Source organism: Barbus barbus, assembly GCF_936440315.1.
Source record: "Barbus barbus genome assembly, chromosome: 37".
Lineage (NCBI taxonomy): Eukaryota > Metazoa > Chordata > Actinopteri > Cypriniformes > Cyprinidae > Barbus > Barbus barbus.
This window is the reverse complement of record NC_136715.1, coordinates 4,081,674-4,101,079: the sequence shown is the minus strand read 5'-3', so window position 1 is coordinate 4,101,079 and position 19,406 is coordinate 4,081,674. Positions and strand designations below refer to the sequence as shown.

At 36.0% G+C, this 19,406-nt stretch overlaps 1 protein-coding gene across 3 annotated transcripts in view; it reads left to right on the top strand.

Annotated features, from left to right (window-relative positions):
* Nucleotides 1-18,765: 18,765 nt before the first annotated feature.
* Nucleotides 18,766-19,406, top strand: part of LOC306856561 (paired box protein Pax-7) — a gene marked incomplete at both ends in the record, with an annotated part of 61,420 nt that continues 60,779 nt past the window's right edge. For all 3 annotated transcript variants that reach the window (XM_079395919.1, XM_079395918.1, XM_079395917.1), the window contains one exon: nucleotides 18,766-18,850. In XM_079395919.1, the coding sequence (XP_079252045.1) occupies nucleotides 18,766-18,850 (85 nt within the window). The remainder of the gene's footprint in view (nucleotides 18,851-19,406) is intronic.

Sequence of the window (19,406 nt, the reverse complement as noted above, 5' to 3'; positions counted from 1 at the left end):
ATGTGGGAAACTTCTTTTAATGTCAGAATGTATGTTTATAGACAAATCTGCAGACTCGCTTCCCCAAAGAGCCTGTCGGTAGTCTGTTTGTGGTGCTGGGTGAAGTCCACTACAAGAGGCATTAAAGGTGCCATAGAATGCATCAATACAATATTTTAAATTGTTCTCTGATATCTACATAGAAGGTATCTGGCTTAGGTTAGGGCAAACATTCTCCAGAAACGGTTTTCATGTCCATTTACAACCCTAGGATTTATTTGTGTTCACATAGATTCACTGAACAGCATCAATAAGGGCTTATAGTCCAACGATGCATATACAAGGTTTTGAAGATTTTAGCTTTTCTGTTACATTGCGAACTGATCATTTGGAAAGCAATGAAGAGAGGGTCGGAAGAGTCGGGAGATCCTATGCAGAATCCGCAGTCGAATGTTACTGATGTCACTAAGACCTTTGTTCGTCTTTGAAACATAATACTTTTTGTTGGTACTCTCCAAAATGGCACTAAGGGTGACGCGGAGGAGAGGAAATCTTGAATAAAGGTATTTTAGACTTTTTGCACACAAAGTATTCTCGTAGCTTCATAAAATTACAGTTGAGCCACTGATGTCACATGGACTATTTTGTCAATGTTCTTGGTACCTTTCTGGACCTTGAACGTGGTAGGATGCTTGCTGTCTATGCAGGGTCGGAGAGCTCTCGGATTTAATAAAAAAAAAAATCTTAATTTGTGTTCCAAAGACGAACAAAGGTCTTGCGGGTTTGGAACGACAGAGGGTGAGTAATTAATGACAGAATTTTCATTTTTGGTGAACTATCCCTTCCATGACATGTCTTTGGAACCTTTAAGCCTTTAAGCAAGTCAGTATACACTGCTGTTGTGTTGAAAAGACAGACAGTGATATTCATTCTAAAAAAATCTTATTTTGTTTCTTCTGCATTAGAAAGTAAAACAGATTTGGAATGACGTGACTTGGCAAGGCTTAGAAAATTATGAAAGTTTTCATTTTTTAACTACCCCCTTTAAGTCTTTTTAAACATAAAAATATTTATGCTTTCATATTAAGCTTTCCCATATACTTAATGTACTTGATTTATTTTTAATCAGAATTTTGTTTTACAGAATATGCGGCTCCGTGTTGTGTTGGCCCCTGATAATATTAGGGGGCTGGATATTTTGGAAAATCTCACTTCGGTTGAACACTTGAAAACAATTCTTCAAGAAAGGCTTGAAATCAAGGATGATTTTCTGATTCAGTTTGAGGATCCTGGGTTTGGAAATGAACTCTGTAACTTGATCAATATAACAGAGCTTCCACCAGAAAGAGCAGTGCTGAAGATACTCCAGAAAGTACCTGAAGAATCAGAACCAGAGACCTCCATTTCTTCTTTAGACACTGCCAGTATGTCCTCCCCATCTGATAGCTCAAACCAGAGTTTCCCCTTTGTGTCTGAGACAGCGTGAAAATTCTCAGTGGGCATCTCCTTTCCCGATTCCCAAGTTCTCTTATGATGTTGAGTTGCGGCTTGAGAAAGGGAATTTTAAAGAAGATGGAACACTGCTCACAGTACCAAGAGAAATTAAAATGGACATCCTGGATAGCATAGCTCAAGCAATTTTTTCATTCAAAGCTTAACCAAACAATCAAGAGTTGGAGTCTGTGTCTGCTGCACTGATGTTAAAGTATCTATGTCTGAAGGACCCAGGCTCAGGAACGGGTTATCACAGCTGGACTATGAGCATCAAATATAAGGTTGGGAACTACTGTCAGAAACTATGAACGGCAGGTTGCTCTGAAGTCGCTGTGAACCAAAAAAGAGTGAACAATGACTCTAGATAATCATTTTCTTTAAAAAAAATTTAAATAAATTTCTATATCATTTTAAAATTCCTTGTTATTATTTTTATTTCCATGTTTTTACTGATTTTTAATGTCTATTTCACTTTCTTTTATGTAAAGCATTTTGAATTACCACTGTGTACGAAATGTGCTATATAAATAAACTTGCCTTGCCTTGCCTTGCTTAGATGTTTAAAGAAAGCAAAGAGATGCGAGATAAACTTTCTCCCAGACAACCCAGTAGGGCAGACAGATCGTTCCTTACAGAAGGAAAAAGATGCACTACAGGAGGAAAGGAAGAAGAAACATTTCAACATGGCAATTGTTGACTCCTGGGGCAGTCGTGGCCTAATGGTTAGAGAGTCGGGGTTAGAGAGTCGGACTTGTAATCCGAAGGTTGCGGGTTCGAGTCTCCGGCCGGCAGGAATTGTAGGTGGGGGGAGTGAATGTCCAGCACTCTCTCCACCCTCAATACCACGACTGAGGTGCCCTTGAGCAAGACACCGAACCCCCAACTGCTCCCCGGGCGCTGCAGCATAAATGGCTGCCCTCTGCTCCGGGTGAGTGTTCACGGTGTGTGTGTTCACTGCTGTGTGTGTGTGTGTGCACGTTGGATGGGTTAAATGCAGAGCACGAATTCCGAGTATGGGTCACCATACTTGGCTGAATGTCACTTCACTTTTTCACTTTTTCACTTCACTTTCACTTTTGTGGCTGATGTCTTAAAACAATGGCCAGCATTGTTTTTGGAAGATCAGGTGAGTTTATGTATTTGAGATTATTTATTTATTTATTTATTTAAAGATTAATTAACTTGTGTAATCTTAATTCTTACTGTTCAGTGTGTGTGTGTGTGTGTGTGTGTGTGTTTGTGTGTTTTAAGGTCTGTGCCGAGTTTTACAGAATTACACAATCCAACCTGAAGAGTGCTTTTTTGTCTTCTTTGCATCATGATGATCATGTTGTACCGAACACGTGGTGGAGCCTATGGAGATGAAATGAAGACCCTCCTAGACCAACTTGATCAAGTAATTATTTAGCAACTTAAGTAATTACTTAGTGTCAAATCATGTAAACATATTGTAAAATTTGTAACCTGTGAATGAGCATAATAGTGGCCCGTTAAAGGTAAGCCCTAAGCTTTTGGTTGAATATAACATGCATATAACTTGTTCTGTGTCTTTCAGGCTTCTGATGTGCTTGCTCAAAGGAAAGCTACAGCTCTCAAAGGTCTACCTTTGTTTATGAGGGAAAAGTCTGTAAACTTCCTTAAGTCTTGCCTGGAAAGTGTGTTTTATCAGTCTGTTATCAGCATATTCTATTGTCTGGTGTCCGAAACTAATCTGATAACTGTTCTATAAGCCAAACGACAGGGGAAAGAGTAGAATGGAGGAGACAAAGTGTTGGCAAAAATGTATTTATTGAATAATCCTAGTCGCATCCTTCTGTGTGATGTGTCTGACAGCACAAATTAAAGTGTTATATCCAAGCAAACACAATGGAAAATTACGGCATGTGTGATTTTTGGGTGACCTATCTCAAGCAATATAAAAAGCTCTTTGGGGTCCAGCAGAATTCAATCAATTAAAAAATGGGTTTTGATTTTGTCTTTATGCTGCTTTTTACTGCAGGACACAGACCCAGAAGACACTTGCACAAAAAGGGATGAAGATGGGGGTCTTAACTGTCATTGAAGATGACGTTGCCACCATCCATTCAAACCCAAATATAAGGTGCCTGTCTGTATTTCTAGAGGAGCAGGTTGTGCTGGATAATGTGCAAGACCTCCCTACAGCTGTTGCTCTCCTATTTGGCTTGATTTATGCCCTCAACATTAGCTATCCTAAAAAACTAAAATACACCTTTGAAACAATTCAGAAAGTGTTTATTGGCCTTGACCCCCAGTGCTCTGCATGAGTCCAGTCCTTCAAAAACAAATAGTTAAAGTTTAAGTAGGTGCAGTTCATATGGCTAATCAAAGGTGCAAGTACTGATTTGTTCCTGTTTGTTCAGTAGCTGTATAACAGTACAAAATATGCCAAAGACAGTTTTGAGTTTTAATGTAAGGTGTTATGGCTTTCAAGTTTTCTTTTAACAGTTGTAATACTTGATTGCCCTTGTGCATGTGTTGAAACTCTGAAGTCTTGTTTATTGCTGCAGCATTTTAAGATTGATATTCTGGCACTTTGAGAACAATTTTGTTGCTCCAGCACTATAAAGGCATTACAACATTTAAAGAATTAAGATTTTTGCCTCTCTTTTTGCCTTTCATTTTATTTAAATTTTATTTTATATATATTTTTTGAATTATTATGATGAGTGGCGTAGAACTATATCTGAGTCCAATTTTTGCATTGCATGCTGACAGAAAATGTGTCGCTTGGCAGAATTGTCAAATAAATATTTTCTGTAAAAATGACAGTCTTTTTTTATTGTGTTTACAGTATGGTTTGCAATCTGTGTTTGATTTTTCAAATGAAGGCCATACAGGAATCTGTGGAAGAAGCTTGAATGCAAGATTTACAGCTGTAAACTAAAAGAAGAAAATTAAGTTGAACCAACTTAAAAAATTAAGGTAATTTGCTGCAAAGCTTTTTTGAGTTTACTGAGCTTCAGGTCTGTAGTTCTCCCTACTCGTTTCTTAAAGTTTACTCAACCCCCTTTTTAACTTTAAACAAACTCATGATGACTAGTTAGATGTGCTTACTGAAGAAGGTATACCTAACTTAAACTAGCAGTTTCAATCAACTTTCTACAATGATTTGGCATAACTTTAACTACGGAAGTTGAGTAAACTCAAACATGCACAAAATAATGCTATGTTTCTATGCATTGTAAGGGAATTGACAGTTAAAACCCGAGGACCAGGTGTTGAATGAAGACCAGGAGTCAGAGATGCGAACAAAAAGCATCCGATGACGAACTTCTCCACTTACTCAGGAAAAGATGCCGACACACACATACACAGACAAAACATATCTTCTGTTCAAGGTGGCCTAGCTCTGGCAAGAGTTTTATCAGCATTCAGCATGGTTCATTACACACACACTATGCTTGTCTCTTTTTAGAGTGAAAAAATACAGAATAATGCAGCATTATTTAATATCTATTATGCAAATACCAGTTAAATTGCTCATTAAGCAATTAAACAATATCATAAAACAGCAGAACACATAAATGTCACAGTTGTCTCAATCATTGCTGCTCATGTAGATGGGAGATCACCCTGACCTAATCCTGGCACTGTGACCCTATGAACAGAATAGACTTCAGTATGGAACCAAGTCAATCATCAAATAATCTAGGAGGTTAAATACTGATCAATAACTTGATTAATAAACACACAAGAAATAATGAAATAATATTATTGTGAAGGGTATGGTAGATCGGCATCCACTCCTTCAGCATGAATTCATGATGATTCATGTACCAAAAATATAGATTTATCCACAGTGGATAGTGAAGGCCTTTTTTTTTTGTGAACAAAGAAAACATCATGATCATGTGTAATATATCATAAATCATGGTGATGTACCCATCTTAGTTAATGTCTTAATGTGTTGTTCATCCATGAAGTCATGATAGAAATACTTTGAATTCTTGTTAGTTCCTGATAATTCATGAGATATTAATGCATGAAGTAACGCATAATTCATGCATGAATTTATGCATGAATTCATGGTAATTTGTGTACCCTTACCGTAAAGTGTTACCTAAATGTCTAAAACATTAAATATCCTAAACATTATGTGATGGCAACGCAACGGCAAAAGTCTGTCTACACCGGATGCGACAAAGCGACCGATAAAAATCATTTGAACTTTAAGTCGATATGTCATAAATAGAACACAGCATTAGTGTAGACAGCATCACTGATTATAATGGATTATATTGTATTTTGTCGCACCGCGCCGCTCGCATCTGATGTAGACACGGTGTAAAGACTTGCCGAGTCACAGGACTCAAGTTCAAGTCAAGTCTCGAGTCATTGTTGTCAAAGTCGATCTGATGTAGACACGGTGTAAAGACTTGCCGAGTCACAGGATTCAAGTTCAAGTCAAGTCTCGAGTCATTGTTGTCAAAGTCGAGTCGCAAGTCTTCTTTGATTATGCTAGTCCTAGTCAAGTCTCGAGTCATGCGACTCGAGTCCACAACTCTGGTAGTAATAATAGAATATGTTGGCGGTTGTAATGATGACAGTAGCTCACACATCGTAGCACAAATAGTAGCTCTTCCATGCTCTGGCGCGGTTAGCGCTCACACTACCAACGTACCAACTGAACCGTGCTCTGGCCCACCTATTCCAAGCAAGCCAGATCCCTCGGGCACGGTTCAAAACGCCTAGTGTGAGTACACCCTGAATGGCTTTACTGCTGACTTGTAAAACAGTCTCTTATCACCATATAATGGCAGAACAATGAAACTAAAATCATCATTATGAACACACACACACCATTTACCAATGCTAAATACTAATATTATTTATATAAAATATTATGTATTGAATAATAATATTTAATAAACAACAACGGCTATCATAAAAGTTGCTAGGCAATTAAGTCAAAAGTACTACGTGAGTGCTCTGACATATAGCATTGAAGTTACATAAACATGATGAGATTTTGCCAAAACTATTTGCCCTGGAACAAATAATAGATTAATGAGACCAAAGACTACCCATTGTAGATTTACCCAAAATGAATTATATATCATGTTAAACCTCTATAGAGACATAAGAGTCAGTTGTAAAGTCCCGAAAATTTGGCACTCTTGCTGGGTTTATGAGCGCTGAATGGCCGCTGATGCCATGGTGCTCAAATCTTCCAAAACGTTGAAGCAAATTTTCAAATAGACATTATCTTTATTAACAAACAGCATATTTGAAGTCCAAAGTGCATTCTCAATTGATTCAAGATGGCACCATGTATAGTGTTGGCTGGCCATCGGTCTGTGTTGTCTATTTTATTGTTTCTTCTTTTATTTGTATGTTTTTATTATTCTCGCCTAAAATGCTATTAAATCTACATTCTGTGACACAAAACAGTATTATTTTTAAAATTATAGTGGATTTGGGTGTCCGCCATGACACTCGCTGTGAGAAATACAACAACTTCGGCAAGCGGAGTGATACACAGTGAAACAGCTGTTGGAGTTCTGTTGGACTCTAATATTAACACTCTTATCAGCCAATCAGATTTGAGGACCAGAAATAACTGTTGTATATATAATTTTTATTGGATAATGTTTTACAAGAAATTTCCTTGTCATATTAGTGAAATTTGCTAGCAATTCCTAAATGAAAATTGGTTATACTACACCATTTTTCCTTTCAGTGTATACTAAAGTTTGACAAATTTCTTGTTTTTTTTTTTAAAAATGTCATATATGAACCTCCAGTCTTGTTCCCTAAAGGCCACAATGCTTCTGTTTTAGCTCCTCTTCTCATGCGGCAAATCAGAATACACAGCCATCCATAAAACCTTCAGGTACACCACTGATAAATTTAATAAGGCTATGCATAACTTTTCCAACCCTCATAAAATTGAAAAATGCTTGTGTAGAAGATTTATGTCATGTGTTGATTTCAGTTTAGTTTCTTTTTGTCCTTATTTGGTCGGTTTCCTGTCATTAGTTAATCATCGTTTATTCCATTCACCTGTTTTGTGTTAATCATCTTGTTTGCTCCTTTGTTTCTGTTTTCTTTATAAGCATTCAGTTTGGTGATTATGTTTGTCCAGTCTTAAAGTAAACGAACGTTATATAATTTGGTAACCTTTGTTGGAAACGTTTATTCTCTGCTCTTCATTAAATCTTCAATTCGTCCTGTGTTCCCTCAGAGACGTTACGTTTCAATTTACTACATTTATATTCAAATGTCATAATCTGAACAGCATGTTCTCAGCCATTTACATATTTAAAGTAATTAAAAAATCAAAAATGATCAATCAAACGAATTAGCAGGCTACTTCAGATGAATTAAAGTATTTGCATCAGCGGCTCATATAGCTCATATTTATTTAATGCGTATTTCATAAGACCTCAGAATGAATTCACACATTCAGAAAGATATTACGATATCTATTATAGATATTATATAATACCAATAAAAGGATTCTTTGTATCAGTTGATGTATCAGTTAGATACATCAGTATGTTGCTTGCTGTAAAGAGCTACACAGTTGTGTAACATTTATACTGTAGGTTCTGATCACATGACCTAAAATTAAACAAAGAAGACTGTTCATTTCAACTCTCTGTGTAGGTTATTCAGGCCAGATCATTTCTCAGTTACTTTTGTTAGCCAATCACTGGTTCTCGTTATCCAGATAAAGTGCGTTTACAACAGATTAATGATTATAGAATTCCCTTTCAATGTCTACATCCACCACAATATTTTTTGAGCAGGAAAGAAGACAAAGACATCATGCTTAAACATAATGTAAGTTTCACACTGGCAATGTTTAATGTCACAAACATGAACCTTTAATTCAGAAGCAGTAAGACTGATCCTGGAGACTACGTTTTGGATGTCTTTCTTATTTGAAACGCACATTTAAACTTGAGGGGCCTGTTGTTCAAAAAGTTGTTTTTGTTTTGCTATCCAGGATCAGGTAGCCAAATCCATCTTACTTTTCCACTGGTTTTTCAAATCAAAATATGACAGGATCACAATGATCCAGATACACACTTTTTCAGATTACTAAATCTTGATTAGTATTGCGCTACAGAGCCTCTAAAGAGACATGGTGATGGAAAACAGTATGCGATGGGGGAAAAAATGCTTTTTCAATGCTTTTGCATTCACTCAGAAAAGTTTAGCATTGCATTCACACAAGAAACTTTGCGTTTTATCATTAATAACTACTTTTGACTGGTTCATCTCTGGTGATTGTGATGCGCCTGTAATATTATTTAACATAAGATTGACGTGTTTGCAATGGTGCTCAAACACACAACTGTCTGCAGACAGTCAACAACATGACAATCGCAAGGGCGCAGACATTTTTTTTCTGCCGCACCGGAAGATCCTACTATGGTGAATATCCTATTCATTGGCTGATGAATATTAAGTATGTTATGTCTGTAGGTTTTAGGACATTGGTCTCAAACTCATTTCCTGGAGGGCCACAGCTCTGCACAGTTTAGCTCACCCTAATCAAACACACCTGATTCAGCTAATCAAGCTCTTCAGGATCTCTAGAAACTTCCAAGCAGGTGTGATTTGGAGCTAAACTGTGCAGAGCTGCGGCCCTCCAGAAATTGAGTTTGAGACCACTGTTTTAGGAGCTTAACATTCCAAGGCGTCAACAGTAAGTGTAATATGGTGAATTTAGCCACTAGGTGGCGGTTTTGTTCTACGAAGATCTGTTTTGTGTTAAGAACATGAATCAACAAATATTTTTTTGTTTTATTCGTATGTCTATTATTTTCACACTTTTCATCAAACCAGCTTAGATGATAGGCCTATTACATTTTACTTTAATATATTACTGCCACATCACTGTTTTGTAAGGATTCAAGGTTGTAGTCATTAAACTTGCGAGGAAAGTCGAATAAGTAAATAAATGAATGAATAGTAAATGAACAGACACATCACAGTGCTTTGATTCAGGGCAGACCAAATGCATTTTGTATGGTGAATCAGCAGAGAAAGTTTAGCTGAAAACTCCCATTCTTTTCAGTTCTTGGCTGATGCTCTTGTGAAGATCTCATGCTCCTGTGGACCATAAGACTAGCTTGTACGGCCATAATCGTCCGTGACTCTCCTGTTGAGCTTGTTTGGATGAGCAGATGAAATACCAGGAAAAAAATAGAATTCCTCACTTAAGGACAAGGTTTAAAGCAAGCAGGCATCAAGATCTTGATATTACTGTTGTAGTATGTTTATACATGACAAGGATATAAGATAACCAAATCATTTAGATATTATGGGTAAATTATTTTATTTATGATCATACTAAACAGTTATTTGCTAATGATACCCTAGCAGAGATGGAAACTTCTACATATGACATGAGTAACCTACATCATAAAAATGCTTTTATAAATATATGAATATAAATGCTTTTACCGAAGTGACTTGAACACGTGACTTTGTATAATTATGATTTCCTCACTTATAAAAAGGAACTGCCCACGAGGACTTGAAGGCACGGTAAGACCTATTGGGAAGGCAATAGGAGCAATAGGATATTTGCTTTGATGGTTCAAAAAAGAATAAAGAGTTATGAAACGTGTAAGTATCACTGATAACAACTGATACTACTGGTGTATAACTGATAAGAAATTATATACACCTGTATTAACTGTCTCTTTGCAGATTTGACTTTTAAGTGTGTGATTTGTTATCTCATGTAGAGTGAAGTCCTGGCCTCACATGTCAGGGCTCATGATCTGTTTTATCTGTTATGGACTTGTGGGTGGATTCACTGAAACTAATTTGGACTGCATGGAAAATGAATCCTACCACTTTAATCATGGGTAAACAGAGAGTTTCCTTCATTTTGGTGAAAAGAGGGATGTCTTAACTGATTAAGACATGTCGGTATGTTTATCACATGTCATTAAGGGTTGTAAGAGTCTCATGACTCTCTTATTTGAGAAGCTTAGCCTTCAATGTTTGTGACATTTTTAGTTTTACAGGCATCACAGACAGGTCACTTCTATATCAGAGGGTGCAAACAGAAAACTATATTAATACTGCATTTTGTACATAACACTTGATGGAAGCAAATCATTCTCTTTTACTTTATCAAACCAGTGTCAAACCATTTAGATTTATTTATAAGACTGCTGCATGCTCTTTTCTTCATACTAAGGGCAACTTCCTTGAAAAAGCTGTAGTTTTGTAACATTACAAGTTCCACTTTGAAGCACTATTTTTCTTTATGTAACTACATTTATCTTAATAAAAACTTTAGTAAATGGACAGTTGAAGTGGCTTTATAGATTTTTTTTTTCCATTCTCATTCACTTTAACAAACCAGTGTCAGACTGTAATTTATTGCAATTTAAAGTGAATTATTAAATTTAAAAAAGCTATAAGACTACTAAAACATCCTTGAAAATCTTTGTCATTTGTAACATTACAACTTCACTTATTAATCACCGTTTTTCTTGATGTAACTGTACATTTATCTTAATATAAACTTTAGTAAATAGCTTTTATCAAGCAATTTGCATGCGACTGTGACATCCATAAATGTTACAATTATAAAAAGAAGAAATATTCCAGAGACGTCACGATGAGATCAGCGTAAGTGGCCTTATATACATAGATTTGTCCTGGAGGATGATGGAAACAAATCATTCTCTTTGACTTTAAAGGGCTTTATTGGATTAGATGAGCTCTCCGCTCCTCTTCATAATGTGCCTTTAACTGAGAGGGGCGGTCAGGCCAGACAGCGGCAGCATAGGATAGTCACACTTCTTTAAAGATAAGAGCTCTCACCCCTGCGTTTAAGAAGGATACTTAACTCACTGTGATCTCCCTGCTGGGTCGTGACCTGATCACACTCTGGAGTGTCCAGACCCTGTTTGAGCAGGCAAGTTCAAGAGGTCAGGCTCCCGTCTGCAGGATGCAAGAGGATCAGGCCTGAGCCGGTCTGTTCATCTGAAGTTTCTGTGAGATCACAAAGACAGTTTTGTAGAAAACCAAGGTTGTGTTCTTCAAAAATGTACGTAAATCTAGTGAATGGAGTCTGAGGCATTCGTCAAATTTAAATGACCGTGAAAAAAATCTGAAAAGAACTTCTATATGTGTGGATTCCCTAGTAAAAACGTAATATATTTCAAATACATTTATTTCATACTAAGTATAGTTAGAATCTATTAGCATATTTACTGACACTGCTTGAGATTTACTGATATAAATATTATAATTAAACTTTATTTGGAGTACTACTTGTGCACATGCACATTTCTTAACGTTAAAAAGTGTGTCACTATTGATGAGGATTGTATGATCTTTGAATAATATCAGTATTTAAATGCAAGATATTTAAAGTGTACCTGAAGTATACTTGCAATAGTTCCACTTTAGCACAATCAAATATACTTCAGTATGTTTTTAGTTGGACTTCATCACTACTTCTGCACAATTAAAGTGCATTATGTACAAAATTAGTTGTTCCAATTTAGTAAACTTTAAGTATACCAGTATGGTATACCAAAAATTTCAGAGTATTTTATTAAGTATATAAATATGTAAATGTAATTTTAGTATACTTTTTTAATATAGCATGAAATAAATGTATTTCAAGTACATTTTAGTATATTTATTTTTCACCAGGGTTGATAAGTTTGAGGCTGCTTGTAAAAAATACTCATATATTGCTACTGTATCATGTCACTTTTTTTTTTTTTTTTTTGTATTAACCTAGATATAGGTTTAGATCTTAGATTATTTATTACTCATACCATTTCTTATTTCAAAATCATAAAACTTTGTTTATTTCCATTTAAAAATTTTAAATCTCAGATTTGTATATAACTGACAAGACAGTGTTCTTATCTGATTATTTGAAAAGAAAAAAAAAACGCATTCATTTTTAAGAAAATTGCAATTTTATCCCATCACAAGGACGTCAAAAGGGGTAATCAGGAACCCAGCAGGATCTTAATTTAGGTCAATAGATCTTGATATCAGTTTAATTTCCATGGTGTTCTGGGCAGAGCAATGACTCCTTTACTGAGGATTTGTCTGCTACAATACGTTTTGTAACCTTAAAAACCAACTTTAGATAGATTTGTAGGTCTTAGGTTACTGTATTCAAATAGTATTTGCATCAACTTATATGTAATGTATCATAATATATATATAAAAAAAGAGGTTTCATATTGTATTGGAATATATGTTGCACAGAATTCATAACTGCCACTTAATTTGCAAGATTGGGTTAAGTTAGAAATATTCATGAGCGTGTTGCAATGGAAACATGCACTTGGGTTGATTTTAGTCCATGTAAATATTATTATTATTAAATGATATTAAAAAGAAAAAGGTTAAAATGAAGCTACCAGACAAAGCTTGATTGTTTTGCTATTGGACACTTCTTATAATAGAAGTTGCTTTTGATAGAGTGTATAAAAGAGCTGTGGGCCAATAGGTCAATGCCTGCACTTCATGTCTTTGCACATTTTGAGGATTATTAGTGCAGGGCGTTACCTTTTTAAATTACATTGGATTCTGCTGGTGATTTTCTACAATCACTTATAGCAAATATGTGCTACTTTTCCGTTGCTCACTCTAATCACGGTCTAAAGAAGCACCCTGACATTCCATATAGATTTATACATATTAAAGCAAGATTCATTTGAATTATCTTTGTATTTAAATGACAAAGACAGGTGACATGTCTGCTTTTAGGTGATAAGGCATTTTGGCACTGCAGAGGACTATCTTTTCAACTGCTGTTTACCAATAAGAGTCTAAGAAGTCTGCAGCTCGCCTTGATCAGCCCCCACACTCCTGTTCTCCTTAAGGAGTCCCCTCAAACACGAGGGGTTCTTCTCTACTACTCCAATCCATCTCTGCAATCCAGCGGGCCTCCTACTGCGCCTCCTCTAAAGCCTGTCAGAGGGGGGAGTCTCCAGCTAGCTGCATGCACTTCTAGGCATGTTAGTATATACTTGTGTCTTCAATATAAACTCTGTTTGCTTAGGAATTGCAACATCTACTTTTCAAAACAGCACATGGGAGAAGTGAAACTCCAAAACAATGTGAACATGAGCATGTTGCAACACACATGGCTTCGCTTTTTTTGTTGCTTTCACCTTTCACCAAGAAGCTTGCAATACTTTTCTGAGTGATCAAACTTGGAGTTCATGATGGATGAAGAAACGGGTTAAAAAAATTCTGAAAGACTTACTACTGAATTAGCCAAACAGTAGAGCCATGGTGCTAGCCAGGGTCATGGGTTCGATTCTCAGAGAAAGTAAGAACGTAAATCTAAAATAAATTGAATGCAGTGAAAGTCACTTTGGATAAAAGCATCTGCCAAGTGCATAAAAATGTCAAATTATTAATAAATTTAAATGAACATCATGGCAATGGGTTTTGCATGGACAAACACCAGTTTTAACATTTTAACAGAAAATGTGACGTATATTTGAATATGATTATTAGATGATGCAGTGTCAATTAAAGCAGTTTTTAGGTTTTATTTTGTAGTTTAACATATTTTTTTCTGTCCCATAAACTTGCACTTTGCTTTGCAGTATAGTAAAAGTGAAATAAATACATAGCCAAGTCAAGTCACCTTTATTTATATAGCGCTTTTAACAATACAGATTGTGTCAAAGCAATTAACAGTATCGGATTGGAGGATAGAGTATCAGTAATGTATAATGATAAGATTAAACACTCAATTTTCAGTTAAAGGCATTTCATTATTGAATTCAGAGATGTCATTGTCTAGCTCAGTTTAGTTTTAAATAGTATCTGTGAAATCAAATTAACGATAATCGCTAGATATTAAGTGCTAGAAATCAATTACTTACATAAATGTTTTTCTGTTAATGTTATACTGCAGAACTGTATTGTTTTTTTTTTTTTAACCTCAATGTTATTTCAGCATATATTGTAGTTTTCATTAATATTTTGGATATTTATATCCATTTTAATTATTACTTAGATATGTCATTTTTGTTATGTTTTTTTTTTTTCAGTAGTGTTTCTTAAAGAAGAGCAATTGAGAATGAGAAATGTTTTTTTTTTCTTAGTTAACTCTAAAAACCCTTGTCAGTATTGATATTATATGATGTTTTATTAACAAACTTCGGGAGGAGCACGTCAGATACTAAGCCTAACTAAACACAAGTGCCACGCAATCTAATCTATCAACCCAAGGATATAAATACAGCTGACTTACCTCCACTCATCTGACGGTCTATCAGCATCCCTCCACCACCCCTTCTTCACCAATAGCACCAAGTTCTCACCATACCATGAGGGGGGGGTACTCTGGGTTCGGGCCATTCCCGAGCTCAGAGCCCTTCCCCAGGACAGCACGCCAACTACGTATTACCATACTCGCCAAATACGCATTACGTAACTCGTGCTAAATATATGTAAGTGTGAACTCGTGAACTGTACATTGAAAGCATTACATTGAAAGTATAACTATAGTAGAAATAGTTTTGTTTGAAAGTTTGGAGTGGAGTGGAGTTGGAGTTCTTGATTTACTTTTTGATATAGCTATCAGCTCAATCTTGTTTCTGTAAAAGTTGGATATTTCCTCAAGTGTGATCTCTTTGAATTCCATGTGTCTCATTCCTTATAGAGAGAGAAACTGTAAAGTCAAACAAGCAGCGGCCCTGTCCACACACACAACTCTAAGCACACTTTCCGCTCTCTTCGTCTGATAAAACAATTCTGCTTGGAAAGCAATAACACATTGTGATAATTCTCAGCAGATGCAAGCATGCCTTAGCAAGTTAACAAGAGTCCATGGGGAGTGTGGACAGTGTGAAGGAGAGAGGAAGAGGCCTAACAGGCTGCGGTTGTCTACCGGGTTCCCCAGCGCCTCTCAAACCTGGCAGCAAAGTCTGGAGCTCGTCCAGTGTCTATATTCACACTCAACTTTATTCAACTTTAACAAAGATGGAAGATTCCTGGAATTGAGAAAAGGAACACAAAACACAGTTTACGCCTGTAATCAAATCAAACCAGTATTCAAAGATGCAAGTGGAAGAAGCAGAATGCATGAACAGATGTATTTCTATTCCACATTGATTTTGCCTTTAAGTAAGAGGCTTCATGTTAAAGTCAAGAAACAACTAGTGCAAGTAACCAGGTGAACAAACAGTATCAGATATGATTCTTTATGTGTTCTTCTTTTGAAATGTTTCCATGCATGCAGGATGTAAAAATCGATTTCCTTTTGAGTCATAGTTAACCTATATCGTCACCTAGTGGACATACATTCATCTGCACAACATGGGTTGAATTTCTCGTCACTTGTTTGAAGATCGCGCATTGCTTTATTTCAGCAAAATTAAATAAATGCATAAATAATCCACAATTGTTTAAAAGCTTTATTTCGATGATTTACGTAGGCTATTTACATTTGGTTGTCATGAGTTGCATGCTAGAAATCTGTATATTTTTTAATACATTGTTTTTGTGTGTGTGTGCATGTTTATGTGGTTTATGAGGACACAATTTTTTTATAATGACATGGGTATGACAGAGGTATTACAATATGAAGGTGGTTTATGAGGACACTGCTTATGTCCCCGTAATTCAAAAGCTTAAAAAACATACTAAATGGTTTTTTTGAAAATCTAAAATGCACAAAGTCTCCTGTGAGGGCTAAGTTTAGGTGTAGGGTTGGTGTAGGGCAATAGCACACAGTTTGTTCAGTATAAAAACCATTACGCCTATGGAGAGTCCCCATAAACCACAAAAACCAACGTGTGTGTGTGTGTGTGTGTGTGTTCTTTTGGATTATTTTGGTCTATTTTAATTATCCTTCCACTTTACGCGGTAGTAAGCTTTTGGAACCAGTTTATCCATGCACTCTTTAGACAATGTTGTTTTTGAAATGTTCAGATTATAGCTTAGACAAAAATCGTAATACTAGTTTTGTAAACTTTGAACGAAAAATTTTAGACAACATTCCGGGATGCTAGTAAGATATGTTTAAATAAATAACACACGTTAAACTAAAATATAGCTATTCTTTAAATAATCGACTCCAGGGCTAGCTATAAATTATCCACGCTCAACTCAACCGGATATTAACTTTAATGTTTAGTGTTTTCATAACATTATCCATGACATCACTTGAAAGAAATCTAGAAAGAAATCTGAGCATTTTTACCGGCATGTCATTGCTTTTTCGTTTTCTTACAAGACTCCAAATCGAACTAATATGCCTACTAGTTCTGCATAGTAGTGTAAAACTTTGCTCCCCAAACCGAGAGGCTTTCTAACAAACTCAAGGATCTTTATTTTATTATCATATTTCGTCATATGATCTCCAAAGAGGATTTAGCCATACCAACAAAGAGAAAAGTGCCAATAAGTAGTTGTGAAATCTGTAAAAAAGTTATTTTTTCTCTGACTGAATCCTAAACTATTGTTTTATTGTTACTGATAGTTATCAGTATGCTGCACCTAATCAGCAGCGCGTCTCTGACCTGCGCGCAGCTCACCAGACCCGGACACTGAGGGTCAGAGCGCCGCTCCCGGCACCAGGTTCTTCCCTACCGGCGCATCTGCATGTGAAATCGCCATTTCACCCCGCCACACTCCCTAATTGTTGTAAAAATTATTTGTGAAATTGCTTTCCACGAGGAGTGTTCGCCACGGCAATTTCCACACAATCTCAGCGCGGCGGTCCCACAGAGCTGAACACACGCACAGCCATTGAGCCTAAAGAATCTGGAGGATTTTGATCATATGTGCTGTTACATGTACGGATTTTACACGGAGAAAAAAAAAAACAGGTGAAGCGACTTAACCTCTTAAAATGACGTTTTAATTAGAATCACAAGGGTTTTCCGACCATAAAGAACATGCTACTCTCATGTTATTTAGAAAAAGCATCTGTCCTGGTGTTTTAGAGTACCTACTAAACACTGATCTGAAGTACCTTCTGGAACATTAAATCTCTATAGAATTATAAAATCAACTCAAGAACTCTAGATAAAAGTTATTCTCGCAAGGAAGAAGGTTCATTGTAAAGTCTCAATTTCTAAAAAAAAAAATAAATAAATAAATATTTCCGTTATTTCTGACACATTATTATTATTATTATTATTATTATTATTAGTACTATTATTTATAATGATACTATGAATTTTCATTAAACCCTGCTACGTTGTCTTGATTAATTTCCTCACTGAATGTGTCAAAGTATCAGCCATGGTTTTTGTTTTTTGTTTTTTTGATAATCATTGACCCTCTCAGTCTCAGGTGTGCAGTTTTGGATGCACTTTTGTTCCTTCTGTTCTGTCTACATACAAAAACAGCATAATATTCAGATCCTTGATAGTTTTTAATGACATAGCACTGTAAATTGATGTCATGTTTCTCAATTTATACACAAAAATCCCTTAGTTAATTAATGACGGAATGCCACACCACGAATCTATAAAATATATTAAACTATAAAATATGTACAAGGTAGAAATGCAGGGTTACAATCCTTTTACAAATGACTACAAACCTATTTCGGCAGAACGTTTTTAGGGTCACAAATATTTCCTACTGCAAAGGCATATTAATTCATTTTATTTATTTATTTCTAATTACTACTACTAATAATACATATTATATTGCATTATATTATATTACATTGTATGTGTTTGAAAGAGAAATGCTAACATTGTGTATCCCTAGTCCAGAAAGAGTCCAAAACATTAAACTAACGTTTCAGTTCAATGACAGATGAATGAAAACTCTTTGTAACAGTTCCTGTGTTGATTTAGAGAGAAAGTGGGAGGGTGGTGTATGTGTGTGTGTTTTCTGCAAAGTTCCCCCGGATTGGACGGCAGGTCTTGGGCATTACCCTTCCTCTCCATGATGAATAAAAGAGTGCTGGAGAGCATATCGTTACGCACGCTTCCTCCTCCCACTATGTGCGCCAAAGTTGGCCACTTAAACTCCTCTCAGACAGCAAACAGGAGCTGTAATCAAAACTAGCAGAACCTCTCACTAATATTTACTCACAGTTGCTTCAGAGCCCATTTCATGCTTTCCTCTGCTCATCCTGCTGTTGGTTTTTGGTATCCACTGTAAGAACTTTTTTCTTCTGCACATTCGGCATTGTCCACTGGTGTGTGTTTGGATTTCTTTTTACATTTTTTATTTTGGACCTGTTACAGTTTCCACGGCGCAATCAACACTGAAGCTTACTGTGTGATTGATTTCATTCATTTATATAGTGAAAGATTAAATTGTTTGGGGGTAGCTGGAATGGCTACTTTACCAGGAACAGTTCCTCGAATGATGCGTCCAGCACCAGGCCAGAACTACCCACGAACCGGATTCCCGTTAGAAGGTAAGGAAAGATCTTGTTATTATTATTATTAAATAAAAATACAATTGTACTACACATTTGTAACTGTAATATACCAGCAGGAAACTGTAAATTCTTTTGGAAAAAATCATTTTGGATAAGGTATGTCAAACTTTCACGCGTTACTGATGGTAAAAAAAGACCGTAATTATGCGCCTGAATGGAATTTAAGAAGTAGGCTAATTTATAAGACCGAACAAAAACTTTTAAAAATAGCAGAGATTATACTTTTGAAATCAGTTATTTTAAATAATTGACATTAAACCTTCTTTCATAATCGTGTCATCTTGCAGAGTTCTGAGTAAAATGTTCTGAGCGTGTTATTTTCACGCGCCGCTTGCGCATTAAATGGGAAACTCTTTTCTGGATCGAGTGAATTCGTGCTTAAGAGCAATTTGACGAAACCCTACCAAACCCACGAATCCTGCAATCTGTGGGATTTGCTGAAGTATCTCGCAGCAGTGAAGGGAAATAAAACACACAGCTGAGAGCTGGCTCAAAGCATCACACTAATATTTGGGTTGCATGACTGGGAATA